Source organism: Nicotiana tabacum, chromosome 11, assembly GCF_000715075.1.
Source record: "Nicotiana tabacum cultivar K326 chromosome 11, ASM71507v2, whole genome shotgun sequence".
In the NCBI taxonomy this organism is placed as follows: Eukaryota; Viridiplantae; Streptophyta; class Magnoliopsida; order Solanales; family Solanaceae; genus Nicotiana; species Nicotiana tabacum.
The window spans coordinates 153,087,852-153,101,608 of NC_134090.1; the positions used below are offsets into that span (position 1 = coordinate 153,087,852).

The 13,757-nt window shown below is 34.8% G+C and overlaps 2 protein-coding genes across 4 annotated transcripts; both read right to left on the reverse strand.

Annotated features, from left to right (window-relative positions):
• Positions 1-1,740: 1,740 nt before the first annotated feature.
• LOC107832357 (zeatin O-glucosyltransferase-like) lies at positions 1,741-3,345 on the reverse strand. The gene has a single exon (XM_016660192.2). The coding sequence runs from the start codon at positions 3,270-3,272 to the stop codon at positions 1,818-1,820; it is 1,455 nt and encodes a 484-aa protein (XP_016515678.1). The 5' UTR covers positions 3,273-3,345; the 3' UTR covers positions 1,741-1,817.
• Positions 3,346-4,385: 1,040 nt separating this feature from the next.
• On the reverse strand, positions 4,386-13,424 carry LOC107832369 (putative polygalacturonase). 3 transcript variants are annotated; one of them, XM_016660230.2, is made up of 10 exons: positions 13,207-13,421; positions 13,045-13,091; positions 12,867-12,932; positions 12,603-12,752; positions 11,183-11,284; positions 9,484-10,427; positions 8,180-8,300; positions 6,257-6,431; positions 5,754-5,824; positions 4,386-5,313 (listed from the first exon to the last, which is right to left on the reverse strand). In XM_016660230.2, the coding sequence occupies exons 6-10, from the start codon at positions 9,958-9,960 to the stop codon at positions 4,682-4,684; spliced, it is 1,476 nt and encodes a 491-aa protein (XP_016515716.2). In that variant the 5' UTR covers positions 9,961-10,427; positions 11,183-11,284; positions 12,603-12,752; positions 12,867-12,932; positions 13,045-13,091; positions 13,207-13,421; the 3' UTR covers positions 4,386-4,681. The 3 variants fall into 3 exon arrangements, with proteins under 3 accessions (XP_016515716.2, XP_016515705.2, XP_016515699.2); XM_016660219.2 differs by lacking the exon at positions 12,603-12,752; XM_016660213.2 differs by lacking the exons at positions 12,603-12,752; positions 12,867-12,932 and having other exon boundaries at positions 13,207-13,424.
• Positions 13,425-13,757: the final 333 nt, after the last annotated feature.

Here is a 13,757-nt window from a genome sequence, read left to right on the forward strand (position 1 = left end):
AATATTTCTTTAGTCCTAGTAAGATACAACTATATAAAGTATTTTCCAAAAAAATAATACAAAATACGAGATATGTCATGTCATTATCCTAAAATATTCAACAATAAAGACAATAAAATTATGTAATAAAAATATTGCTAATTAAAAAGCCATATTAAAGTGCTAAGTCATGCTAAAATAAGTAGACTAATAAGGGAGTATTAATTACATGACTAAACGCTAAAGAAAAAATAAAAATAGGTTATGCATTTTTATCTAAATTATTGTAAAACAAAAAATAGATATTCAATACATTTCCGTTCGTAGTATTGAATTGAATAATAGTAATTGTTTTTTCCAAGCTTAAATACACTGAAATATCGGTTTGATTAAAACATAGTAAATTAAATAAGAACATTCAAAAGTTCTAAGTCCAACCTTGAAATAATACCTCAAAAGATAAAATTATGAAATCTTTTAAGAAATATTTATAAATTACATCACAATAAATATATTTATATATTAAATATATCTAAAATTTCTATATATGTAATGTCGGGTTGGTTTGGTTTCGGTTTGACTTTCTTTAGTTAAAACCAAACCAAACCAATTATGGTCGGTTTTTTTTTTCCAACACCAAACCATAGTCGGATTTTTTTCTCGATTTGACTCGGATTATCGGGTTGGTGCGGTTTCTCTGTTTCCTTTGTACACCCCTAACTCCTGCATAGTGCTGGCAAAATAAGCCCATATTTTGTCAAAAAGTGAATAAACTTTATAGTATGACAAGTACGTGTGCATATAAGAAATACTAAATTTTGTTTATTCGTACTAAGTATTTAAAATACATATTAATTTTTTTTTAATAATTTTAGTTTTAACTACTAATATCATAAAGAATAGTTGGTATCTCCGTACTCATGTGAATATAAATAGATTTATGATATGTTCCATTTTTTAAATAACAAAAGAATATGATGAGTTTAGAAAGTATTTTTCTAATAAATATTTTTATAAATAGAAAAAAGGACTTAGCAAAACATGAAATTGATTTTAACAAGTGTTCCTCGCATATTTGGAATGAAATTAAGAGACAGATAGTAAAAATAATATTTAAAAAATAAGAACAAAAGAGAATTACCCAATGTAATTACAAGCATTTCTCACGTTCCATCTGAAAATTGAAGAGTCAAATTGCTACTCCTCAGTTACATTTTATTCCCTGCCTGACCAATTACAAGATGTGGTTCCAAAGAGGCTACAATTTTAAAGAACTTATCTATCAGAGGGTCAAATTTTAAAGAACTTATCTATCAGTGGCTCTAATTTAAAGAACTTATCTATCAGTGGCTCTAATTTAAAGAACTTATCTATCGGAGGCTCTAATTTACAACTTGTTTGGGTGGCCGTTACCTATTGTTTCGTATCGTATTGTTACTTTAAATACGATATTTGTCTTGGTTGTTACTTAAATTTTATTGTATCGTATCATTAAATTCGTCGTTACATAACGACAAAATGTGTCATTTTATGTAACGACCGATTTGGTGTGGTTGCGTCGTGATCTTGTCTTTTTCTCTCATCTCACTCTTCACTATTATTAAATTATTTTATTTTATCATTTACCCTACTTTTTTATATACTAATAAGTTTACCCCATATCATAATTTTTCTTTATAATATTGCGAATTTATTTTTCATATTGCTGGTGCATGATATCATAAAACAACGGCAAATGATACAATCTATTCAAATATTGTATTCATCAAACGATACAGTACAGTACAGTAACATAAATTATAAAAGGATCCATAACAACCATTCAAACAAGCTGTTATCTATCTAGTGATATAAGACATAAAAGATTCAATGTCTTTTTTTGTTGCACCACCATCCATGAACGATGCTTTCACCGCGTCCTTCAGCTCCGCCGCTTTTTGCCTCAAATTTTCACCTTCCGGCGAATCCATCAAAGTCTTTACAGCATTATGAATTGTTTCTGCTTTCACCAACTCATTTCTACGCGCGCAATCTCTAACGTAAATCCCTATTTTCAAACCTTTGGTCAATAACAAAGCGGTCCTCGGGTGGTCTGTATGCAATGGCCATGCAGCAATTGGAACTCCCATTGAAATGCTCTCCATTACAGAGTTCCATCCACAATGGCACAAGTAACCTCCAGTTGACGCGTGTCCTAACACCTCTAGTTGTGGGGCCCATCCCCGCTCTACCATTCCTCTTCCTTCAACTCTTTCCTCATACCCTTCTGGTAAAGCAAAGGTCGTCCGATTGATATTCTCATCAGCAAAGACATTTGCTCTGTCTGCTTCTTTCAGTATCCAAATGAACTTTTGTTGACTTTGTTCAAGACCAAGTGCCAGTTCTCTTATTTGTTCATCAGTAAATGAAGCTGCAGATCCAAATGAAACAAGCATCACTGAGTTTGGTTCTTGTTTGTCCAGCCACTGCAATAGGTGATGACGTGGCAGGGTACTAGTCGTGTCTTTTCTGATATTCTTCTCCATTTCCAAAGGGTTCATAAAAAGACCAAGACCCCATGTTTTCCAATGCTCATCATACGATTTGAAAGCTTGTTGCATCAAATCAAGATATATACCATCAATGGGTTTACAAGTACTGAAAATATTTAGGCCACTATAATTAACTGCGCAACTCATTTGTTTCTCCACGTATTTCACCATTAATGGTGGTGGTGAATCTGATCCAGGTTCCATGGATGCAAGTTCTTGCAATATTTCTGCAACATCAGCTGGCGGCGTGACTGGATCAACATTTAGTTTTGCTTCCAAGATTCTAGAACATACGTCCAGAGCAGAAACAGCATGAAAAAAGTACATTTCGGTATTTGGTATGGCAACAACATCTTGAACTACCCAAGACATGAGAATGTCATGAATGACAACAACTCTCTTGACTTTATCTGTTGCAGACAAATTCTTAACAAGATCTGCCACTGGTTGTCGAAACTCCATAGCAGCGTAGAAAGAGGGTATTAAATTTGAAGGGTAAAAGTCGTTGGTATCAGGAGGAATGTTGTCGAGAGTAGGCATTTGGAACTCAGAGAAATGGAGATTGGGAGTAGTGAGAGGGTCCCAACCATGGGCGCGACTCTGCGCTTGGCGTAAGTGTGTGGCGGAGCCAACGTAGTGAACGGGTATGGTAAAATTAGAAGAAGATAAAATGCGGCGAGCCAGCTCAAGCAATGGCTGCAGATGACCTTGTGCTGGTAATGGAATCATCACAACCACAACGTTATTGTTTGTGGTAGCCATTACTATTAATTAATGGAAAATATTCTAGGAGCTTGGTTAAAATTTCAATAATAACACTACATATGATGATTTCTTGTCTAGTTGAGAACCTATGTATAGGCACATGTGCATGGATCCATCGTGGAAGGGGCAAGAACGTGGCAAATTGCATTTGCCACTTTTCAAAAGCATTTTGCCATTTATCTTACTATCTCTGTATACTGTACATCCAATAGCAAAAGGCTGTTATTAATTGACGGATTTGGAAAGAGAACAAGGGTTCTTGTCTGATGGGGAGAGAAAAAGAAGGGGAAAAGGAGCAAGTGCTTAAAACGTTTAAAATCTTTGGGTTAAACAAACATATCTCAACCGTTCAAAAATTTCGGAATTTGTACGCTATATATAGTATAATACTCTATACATTTTAAAAAGAATGATCTATGAATTCTGCAAATAGTTTTTAAATATTTTGAACGGTTAACTACTATGACTGATATATAGTGGTTTTGATATAGTTTTTAAATATGCAAATTTTATTTTAAAAAAATTATATTCAAACTAATGCTAAAAAATTAGACAATTTGACTCTCATACTCCGAAAAAGTTCAAACAAATATAAAATAAGAAAATAGTATATATATATATATATATATATATATATATATATATATATGTATATATATAATGGTTGTTTTAGGGTGTATAAGTTCCTAAAAAGGACGAGTGTTGATTCCATTATGCTAACTTAATAAAAAAAGAAGTCTTCCTTGTAAAAGTTCTCAACTGAAAATAAATAAAAATAAAAATACTTGTATTAACAAAGATATAACATATAAAAAATTGAAAAATTAAATTTCTCTGTTTATGAATGAAGAGGTTGGCGTTATTGATAAAGGACAATGTGTACGCAGACCTTACCCCAATCCCGATGGGGCAGAGAGGTTGTTTTCGATAGACCCCCTCGGCTCAGGAAGATAGAAATAAAACAAGAAAAGACAATTAATGACAGCAGAAATCATAAAAACAGTAATAGAAGCATAAAAACCATAAAATAGATGACATGCAATAACAATAACAATAACCAATAATTAAGCCCCGGGGCTATGATAAATATAAAGCATAGAGGCCAAGCTATTCTAGCATTGAGAGTAAATTTGTATTCAATTGGTCAATAGAAATGTGTGTAAAAACTTTCGTAACGTACAAAAATGTAGCTCAGTCTAGTCTGAAGAAAAGTGAGACTGAAAACTACAGTAAAAAGAATAGAGTTTCACCAGTTTCCTATTTGGCGTGGTATATGCATGATATGTCACGTCACCTAAAACTCTAAACCCAGAATATGACTATTTTCAAGTTTCAAGTTATAAAAGTTCATATTTTGAATTTTGCTAAAGTATATCTCGTATAAAATGACCAAAGGAACAATAAGTCTAATGAATTGAACACTGAAATGTGGATTCATTCTTCAACTGCGAACAGGGTGCAGGGAAAATACTGCAGCTAGAGCCAGAGATAAATTCACAGTTCCACCTCATAGTTGGGGCTAGCCCGAATATACTGACGTTTTCCATGTGTATGTCCAAAAATGGTGCTTCCTCAATGCCCTCTAGCAAGGGCGGTCTCTTTGATTCCAGACTGACCACGTTACTGATACGAATGCCTCTTACTTTAGGTACTGCTTTCGGATCCCATCTCTCATCGGGGTGGTCATTCGCTCCCCTGCTAAACCTAATCGGCACTTTCACTCGTTCCATTCTCATGTTGTTTATCGTAATGTTGGTAATGTATCCGCCTCTTCCTCTATCAGTTTTAATTCGCACGCCAGCTGCCGAATCTGTAACGTATAAGTCTTCTATGATGACATTAGAAACGCCTCCAGACATCTCACTGCCAATACCAACTCCTGAACATGTTGGAGTTGTGCCTGTCACTCTCCTTACAATGATGTTTGAGCTTGGACGGGCCATTTTCATGCCGTACTGGTCCCAACCACTTTTCACTGCTACAAGGTCATCACCACTTTCGATGTAACAATCTTCGATGCACACATTCACGCTGGAGTCTGCTAACAAAACAATTATGCGAATAAAAGAAAAGTTGTTAATAGTCTTAATCATACAATCTCGCATAAGTAATAAAATAGAGTGGACAGCTTTGTACGCCTGAGATACAGTGGCGGAGCCACATGTACTCAAGGGATGTCAACTGACACCCCTTCGTCAAAACATTATATTGTGTTGCTAGGTAATTTTTTATGCATATATACTACATATTTACACCTCTTGACTTCTTCAAGGGTTTAATTCTTTATATTTTGACGAAAATACTTGCTCCACCACTACTGAGATAGATGGGGAAATGGAAAAAGAGGTAATTGCTCCTCCCTCCATTCTAGTTTAGCTTTATATTAGAATTACAGGAGATAAACTACAATATAGAATTTCAAGATCATTATTCTTTCTCCTAGTGGCAAATTTCAAGTATTACATACAGAGGATATACCTGGGTCTATGCCATCTGTGTTAGGGGCATTCCAAGGAGCCAAAATAGTCATATTTCTGATTACAATATTCCTGAAGAAAATGCAACATCAAGTGTCACTTTACCAGCTAACATGGGATAGTTTGGTGATAAAAGTAGTTATCGTGAGGAAAGCAAATGAAAGGAGGAGAGAGCATATTTATTCAACAAAGTTTTACGATTGAACTCTACATCTTTAAAGATTCTTTCTTGCCCTCAACATTCAAGACTAGCAAGAAATATTACTTTGGCAACAACGGATCCTTTAAATATACTGGTTAATTATAGACGTCTAGTTATTTGATTGATTAATTGAATCGTAATATCAACTTTTCGGAAAAATACTATGCAATAATGAGTAGCAATTTCCATGAGTAAAATAATTACTTCTTCGTTCATTAGCTTCCTAAAAACCGGGAACCAAACAAGTAGAGGCAAGCAGTGTCATAAAAAATTGATAGAGCAATTATCAAGAGAGCAGGGACCTGCAATAGACAGGATGAATTGTCCAAAACGGGGAGTTGAGGAATGTAAGATTATGGATCAGGATGTTCTGGGAGTTAATCAGCTCGACGAGATGGCCTCTGGTGTGGACCAGTGTTCTATTCCACCAAAGCTCCCACCACATCTTTCCCTGGCCATCTACAGTCCCATTTTCCCCTGAAATTAAGCTGAAAAATTTGAAGATGCAGACAGAGAAGCAGTCACACTAGAATTTCATTATTATTTGAAAGAAAATGGGGGAATAGCGGGAAACAATGATCATCGAGATGAACTTATCAAAAGGAAAAGAAAGGAATGATCACTGAGATAAATATAACCACAAGGCATATAATATTGCAGACTCATCAGAGTACATATTTTAAGTAGACTAATAGAACGCTTACTTCTAGAACTATATGAGCATGCTCACATATTATGATACAGGTGTAGTGGTCAAAAAGTTTAGCTACCATTTTTTACGAGGCAATAGTACTTAATATTCAATTTATATTCTTAGTAGTAGAAAGGTCATTGTTTGCAAGTGTGTATACAAAGCCCTCATATGCAAGAAATGATTGAAAGCAAACCTTCTCTAGTGAAATTCTAAATCTGACTAAATAGAGTAATTCCTGAATCTGGATTATCCCCTAAACAAATCTTTTGACAAATATTTTAGACATTTAAATGCAATGATTAAGATGGAGTACTCTTGTAGCCTTTGTGTTGGATCTTTAACCTGTGCACTTATCCAGCAAAGGACCTTCAGCATTTATTAACGCATATGACGCGTTGTTTATCGGCAAATCTGAGTATATATATTCTTCAATGGCAATACTCAATCTTTAAAAGTGTGATCAAAGTAATTTCCAACTTTTGAAGTCACATGTCAGCAGCTCTAACACAGGGAGGAAGGGGAGGAGAGGATGAAAAGGGGAGAGTGTGTGTCTTTGTGTATGTGTATAGAGAGAGAGAGATCCAAATTGAAAACGTGGATAATAATCATCTTGGCGTCTATTTTCCTTAGTTATCCCCCATTCCATTCTACTCCTTTGTATTCTCATTTACTAATTCTGAGTATCTGCTTCAACACTAAATCCTCAGGTAACATAGTCTATTAACTAATTACATGTTAGAATAGCAGCTCCAATGTAACAACCCAGTAGGAACTAGAGTTAGGTTCTACATTCTGTCACCATCACATGCATAAAAACCAAAATGCAACAAATCTTATCAATCCAACGTATTAGATCTTACAGACATCATATTCAAGGAACTTCAACATTAGAATAGAATTCCACCTTTTGTTATGGTCCCTCCTAGCATGTTTAGTTTAGCACACTATATTCTAAACACACATTCCTGTAGATGTGTACGTTGCCTATAGTGTCGGCAGAAAGAAAATTTGTACATATTCAATGGATTTCTTAAGATAAATATAGGGTTTGGACCAAAGTTACTAGATTCAGCTGAACCCATAACCTAAAGGCTAGCTCCGCCCCTGTCCTAACATGATTAGTTTAGCACACCATTAACCGAACAGACCTTCCTATAGATGTGTATGTAGCCTATAGTGTCGTCAGAAAGAAAATTAACGCTAAGCATTTCCAGCTGCCAAATGAATACTTCAAATCTAGTACCCTAGCAGATATTTCAATTAAAGGACATCAGTAAACTAAGCAAGCAACAGCTCACCCTCACTGCAGATTTTACTTTTTATTTTTCTGTCAATAAAGACAAGCACTAAAATCTTTCTAAAAGGCACGAAAACAAACAGTTAGCATATTAATGCTGAACATCCTGGTGCTTTTAATCAATACATATTTTGTCATTACGCTATCCTTTATAAGTTTTAAGTGCAACTACCAAGTTGTCACTTACTTGGCAAGAACAATAATGACTTCTGACCATATGGGGTAAGAAATTACCTGTAATTACAACATTGGTGAGACCATTTCCATGAATGAGGCTAATATGTCTCGCTCCCAGTCTTTCTCTCCCTCTTCCATATGAAGGCAGAGCATTGATTAATGGCCATTCCTTTGGATCCTTTTAACAAAGAGAAAAGAAATTCAGAATTTTGTGATATGAAATTATACAAGAATAGCACAGTAACTTTAGCCTTCCCAAAGAAAAAAAAGAGTAGTGAAAATAAACAAGTGTTTGGACTGGAATGCCATGTGAGACAAAGTAATACCTTGGACCCTAAAACAAAACAAAGGAAGGACTGCCCTTAGTCATCAGGGGATAAAATAATACGACTTCTTGGTGTAGTAACTGGATCTAGGCCAGCACTTGGGGATTCAGATCCAAAAACAACAAACCCAGTGTAATCCCACAAGTGGGGTCGGGGGAGAGTAGTGTGTGCGCAGACCTTACCCCTATCTTTAACAAGGCAGAGAGGTTGTTTCTGGTAGACCCTCGGCTCAGGAAAGATAAAGAGAAGGGGCAATGACAAGCAAACCAATCGGAAAACCAACCGATAAACATCTATTTAATTGATTCAAATGTGGCCAGATAATTTCTTTGTTAATCCCAATATAATTTGCTCTATAGAGAATCCAACCCCTTCTTCTACAGTCTTAAGGTAATAGTTACATCTTTATGTCATAAAGTTATTTTCTTCCCTGTATGTTCTTTGTCATTTTTCTCACCCCATTATAGTACTGAAATTCACCATCTTTTATCCCAATAAATTTAAAGAAAGTAGCAACAAAAAAAAAAGAATGCAGAGAATATCCCTCCAACCAATTTCTGGCTGCGGATAGCAGAAAACACCAAGATTCCCCTTTCCCACCCCAAAAGATAGTTAAAAGTCCACCATCAAGCAGTGGAGTAATATTTTCTACTATATGATTTATATAATAGGAGCAGTAGTGATAGATGAGTAAACTGAAGATGTACTGAACATATAAGAAGTAAAACTTTGAGCTATTTATTAGAGCACAGCACAACATGGATGCACAGATTAATAACAGATACCTCCCTCTGTCCCATAAACACTATTACCATTTGGGAAGTAAAACAGGTTTTTTCTTTGATTACCATTTTCTCAAACTCTTTTCAAATATTTCGAATCATTATATGAGTAAATTCAAATATGTAAATTTTAATCTAAATTTTCTTTTTAAAGTACTCTGGAGTTTTGATCCAGGCACTCCGTAGTGAATGGGAAAAAATAAAGAGAAGATTGAGGAATATTAAAAGAGACTAGTAGAAGTAGAAGAATGACCTGAGAGCCCAAGATGACAGCGCCTTGCTCGAGGAAGAGGGTGAAATTGCTAGTGAGATTGAAACTTCCCGTAAGCCACCTGCCTTTTGGAACAACCAGCTGGGACCCACCACTGTCCGGGAAACGCGCCATAAATTCCATGGCCCGTCGAAACGCCTCCGTGTTTGAGGTTTTTCCATCCCCTATCCCGCCGAAAACCCTGATCGACTTCACTACTTTCCTTGCTGGCACCTGCTTGAAGAAGTCAGAGCAGCTGCTGCTTATCTGAGGGCCGGGCCGAGAGCCCGAGATTAATCCAAAATCCAAGGGGATCAACAAGCTGATTGAATATTCCCTGTTGATCTGTAGGAGGCTAATTAGAGCGATAACTGTGAATAGAAGCAGCACAGATACCCATGAAGGCCTTCGTAAGTTTCCCTTGATTCTGTTGATCAATATCTGGTTTTGTCCTTCCATACTTTCTCTGCATGTAGACATAATCTATGTCTACATGCAGAGAAAAAGAGAAAAAAACACTCCTATCACAAACAGAGAGACAGATTCCTACTAGGTTTCTTTGATTTGAGTCAACAAACTGGGCTATTCATTCATGCATGAAAAATTTGTAGAGAATAAGGGGGTTCGAGGGTGGTTGGGGTTTTGTCTTTGTCTTATTGATGAAATTTTAGAGTATAGTTTGGAGGATGGTGGCATTTCACCCAAAGTGCGTAATACTATGTTCCCCTGCTTATCTCATAAAATTTTCAAGTACATGAAAAGAAAAAAAAAAGAAACACCGACGAAAATTTCTTCAATCACCACTTATCTAAATAATAGTCAAAGCAATTGGTCACAAATTCCTAAATTAGTTATTGAATTGTTGCCTTCAATTCCATTGCTATCTTCCTCACACTTTTGAATGGGTTACGTAGCAAGAATGAGAGATCAATCCCACTATTCACATCCTGAAGAGAAATTCAAAAGCAAAGGGTAAACTACTGAAATAATGTACCACAGATACTAATTAAGACAGAAAGAAAAAGCACCCGAAAATCACCACGAAAGTCACCACGAAAGTCACCATGAGAGCTCGAGATAACTATAATAATAAAGAACAGGAAGCAATGCATACTTAAATTTTTCACATGATGAAAAAAGATCCAAATTACACGAATTCTCACAAATATGAAAAAAGGAACGACAAATGCTTACACCTGCAACGACTCTTCAACATCTTGATTCCAGAAGATCATTACGAAATTGTATGAAAATCTCAAACGGCACACAAAACTCCTGGCTCTGTATGATTCCTCTATCGATTCACATGCCTTTCAATATCGACTCCTTAACATAAATTTTAGTCTAAGAAAATACCTTAAATGTAACAAATAAAGATGCAGCAACTGGAACTCAGAAAAGATGTCTCATAGGAAGTTGTATCTTTGATATAAATACACTTTCAATGAAGTTCCCTTCATGTAACTCACAAAAGGTGCAAAAAATAGTGCAGCCGTTGTTTATCTTCGAGCAGCAATAATATTTATCGGGTCATAAAGCACAACCTTTTCTCATCAGGTATTAACTCACTAACATGCTATAAAACACAATCACAAATCAGAAATTTCAACAAATTCACCTTGCAAACCAACAAAGATTGCTCATGTATTAGCACGTTAAATTATAAAACATAAACCTAAAGTAGAAATTTGAATGAACGCACCTCTACAAATCTACAAACACAATATCACTGGTTTTTCCTTTTGTTTGGTGTAAAGGAAGGCTTCCCACAGTCTAATATCTTGTAGAGCTCATTAAATACAACCTATACAAATGAAAGTGTAGCAAGATATGAAATAAAAGCAAAACATCAAAGCAAGAGAATTTCAATTGGGCACGATAAGGATACCAATTAAGCGCCATCTTTTTTAAGTGGATAAATTACCAATTAGACATCATAAAAAGGATGAAAATAAAGATAAGAGATCACACGACAGACTTTTCGTAAGTTCATTTGCATAGTCCTTTTTTTTTTGGTAAAAGAGAATCTTATAAAAGATGGTTACCAAGGAAGTGCATGATCAAGAAACATCCTGGTAAGCAAAAAGTTAGAAGGATCTACAGATAGAGAGAAGTAACCACATCAATCAGTAAAGATAAAATAGCCGAATATTCATAAGATCTTTGGACTCTGCTGTATATGGACGACCTGTTATCCATGAAAAAGGACTCATCTAAAACTGCCAAAAAATTTCAACCGGCAGGCCAAGATCTTCTAAACATGTTTTCCCTAAATTACCTGTCCATTCACATTCTAAGTGACGAAACAAACACAAATATCAGAACTCCATAATAACTCATAGGCTCTCTAAAAAATATTAACAGTCTTGATCCCATCACGGCTTGCCTCAAAACTGCCAATCGGTCCTAATTGCTTTGGATCTCTTCATTTTGGAGAAAAGAATCAAAATAAGTGGAGTTGTTTTTAAGCACTCTTGGACTAAAGCAACAAAGAAAAATTATTTTTTCTGGAATTCAACTTTCAAAGGCCCTTTTCCTGTATTAAAAAAGAAAGCTATAGTTTTGACTTTTGAAAAAGAATAACCATAGTACAATTCATGTTCTTAACAACACTCTTGCACGCAGGACTTTTCGTAAGCAATGTCAATATTTATTGAAGAGCGGAGAATAAATAATATTAATTGCTCCCTCCGTCTCAAATTATCTGCCGTGATTTCTAAAAATAGTTATCTCAAAGTATTTGTAATTTTAAAAGTTCAAGACTAAATTAATTATCTTTTCCTATTCTACCCTTAATATTAATAGTTCTTGAAGACTACAAATACCTCAATTATGAGTAAATATTAAATGAAGAGATATTATATCTTAAGAGATAAATAAGGGTAAAACAGTCAAAAACCACTCCTATTTAATATTTTCTTAAGGGGCGTGTAAAAGAGAAATACGACAGATAATTAGGGAGTATCACAGTACCTAACAAGAAATAGCCTTATCCATTGGTTTTGTTTTGTTGAGTTTTAAGTTAGAAGAGGTCGTGAGTTCAATTCTACCTATATACAATTTTTGACAATAGAAGTTTTCTCAAATATTTGCCAAAAAAAGGATCTGGTTGAGGTTCGAACCTCTTAGAGCAAAATTAGGAACTTAACCAGTGTGCCAAGCCACAGTATATGGCAAGTGGTGCCATTTCCTTTATCTTATTATTTCCGTACCATATTACTATATACATCTCGGTGTCACGTGACACTGCTTCGTTCCACGTGCATCCGCCCCTACTTATCATGCATCCATTACAAATTATTAAAACGACGACTTCAAGTGCTAATAACGGGGTTCTAAATTTAATATTTATACATACTTAATAAATTTCTTAACACAAAATGTACCGTTTGAGCAAAAGCTAATGGGCCGAACCCGTAGCCGGCTTCTAGCTCCCCCTTGGTATGTTGTTACTTACAAAATAAACACAAATTATAAAGAAGAAACAATTATAAAATCACAAAAGAAAATTGACTAAATTCAGTGATAAGAACGTAGAAACAATGAGCAAATAATATCCATTACCTGGTGATGTCGCAGAAGAAGAACCTGAACTTGGAGCAGAGCAACAACTGGAGACAAAAAAACGAAGAATCAAATTGAATTATACTCTGACAAATAGGGAGAATGTTATACCAAAAATTAACACCAACAATTATCCCAATTATATAATAAAGAGAAATTTACCACTTTTGAAGATCGTTTTCGTTATTAAAACAAAAAATCAAAAGAGAAGAAAAGAAAGGAATTTTTTTGCAACTAATGGATTTCCGCCTGGTCCCAGATTACTGATGACCTGATTTAGGATCCGCAAAAGACGGAGAAAAATGAGTGAAAGAAGGAAGAAAGGAAGGCAACTTTAGAGTTTTCTTTTAACACGACATATAAACGTCTTTTGTGATTTGTTTAACTGAACCAAACGACCCCTTAAAGTGACTTTTGAGTTTTTATTTTATTTTGTATTTTGTATAACCGAACTGATGAATTAGTAATTTTAAAATGCCAACAAAAATAAGGAAATAAATAAATAGTCATTCTAGTATCGGATATTAGATACTTGTCGTTACTCCGCGCTTCGTATGGCTGTTCTTTTGCCAATAGATTTTATTTATGATATGAAATATTATTATTATTATTATAGTTAAAAGTAGTGATATTGAAAATATTATTCAAACGATAATATTTTAGGCTCCGTTTGTCCATAATTTTTTTTTAAAAGTGTATTTTTTCTTGAAAAT

Coding starts and splice junctions, on each gene's coding strand:
- LOC107832357 (XM_016660192.2), bottom strand. CDS start 3,272: ATGGCTACCACAAACAATAACGTTGTGGTTGTGATGATTCCATTACCA.
- LOC107832369 (XM_016660213.2), bottom strand. CDS start 9,960: ATGTCTACATGCAGAGAAAGTATGGAAGGACAAAACCAGATATTGATC. Junction 8,301..9,483: donor CTGTCATCTTGGGCTCTCAG/GTCATTCTTCTA, acceptor CTTTGTTAAAAG/GATCCAAAGGAATGGCCATT. Junction 5,314..5,753: donor CACAGATGGCATAGACCCAG/GTATATCCTCTG, acceptor TTTTGTTAGCAG/ACTCCAGCGTGAATGTGTGC.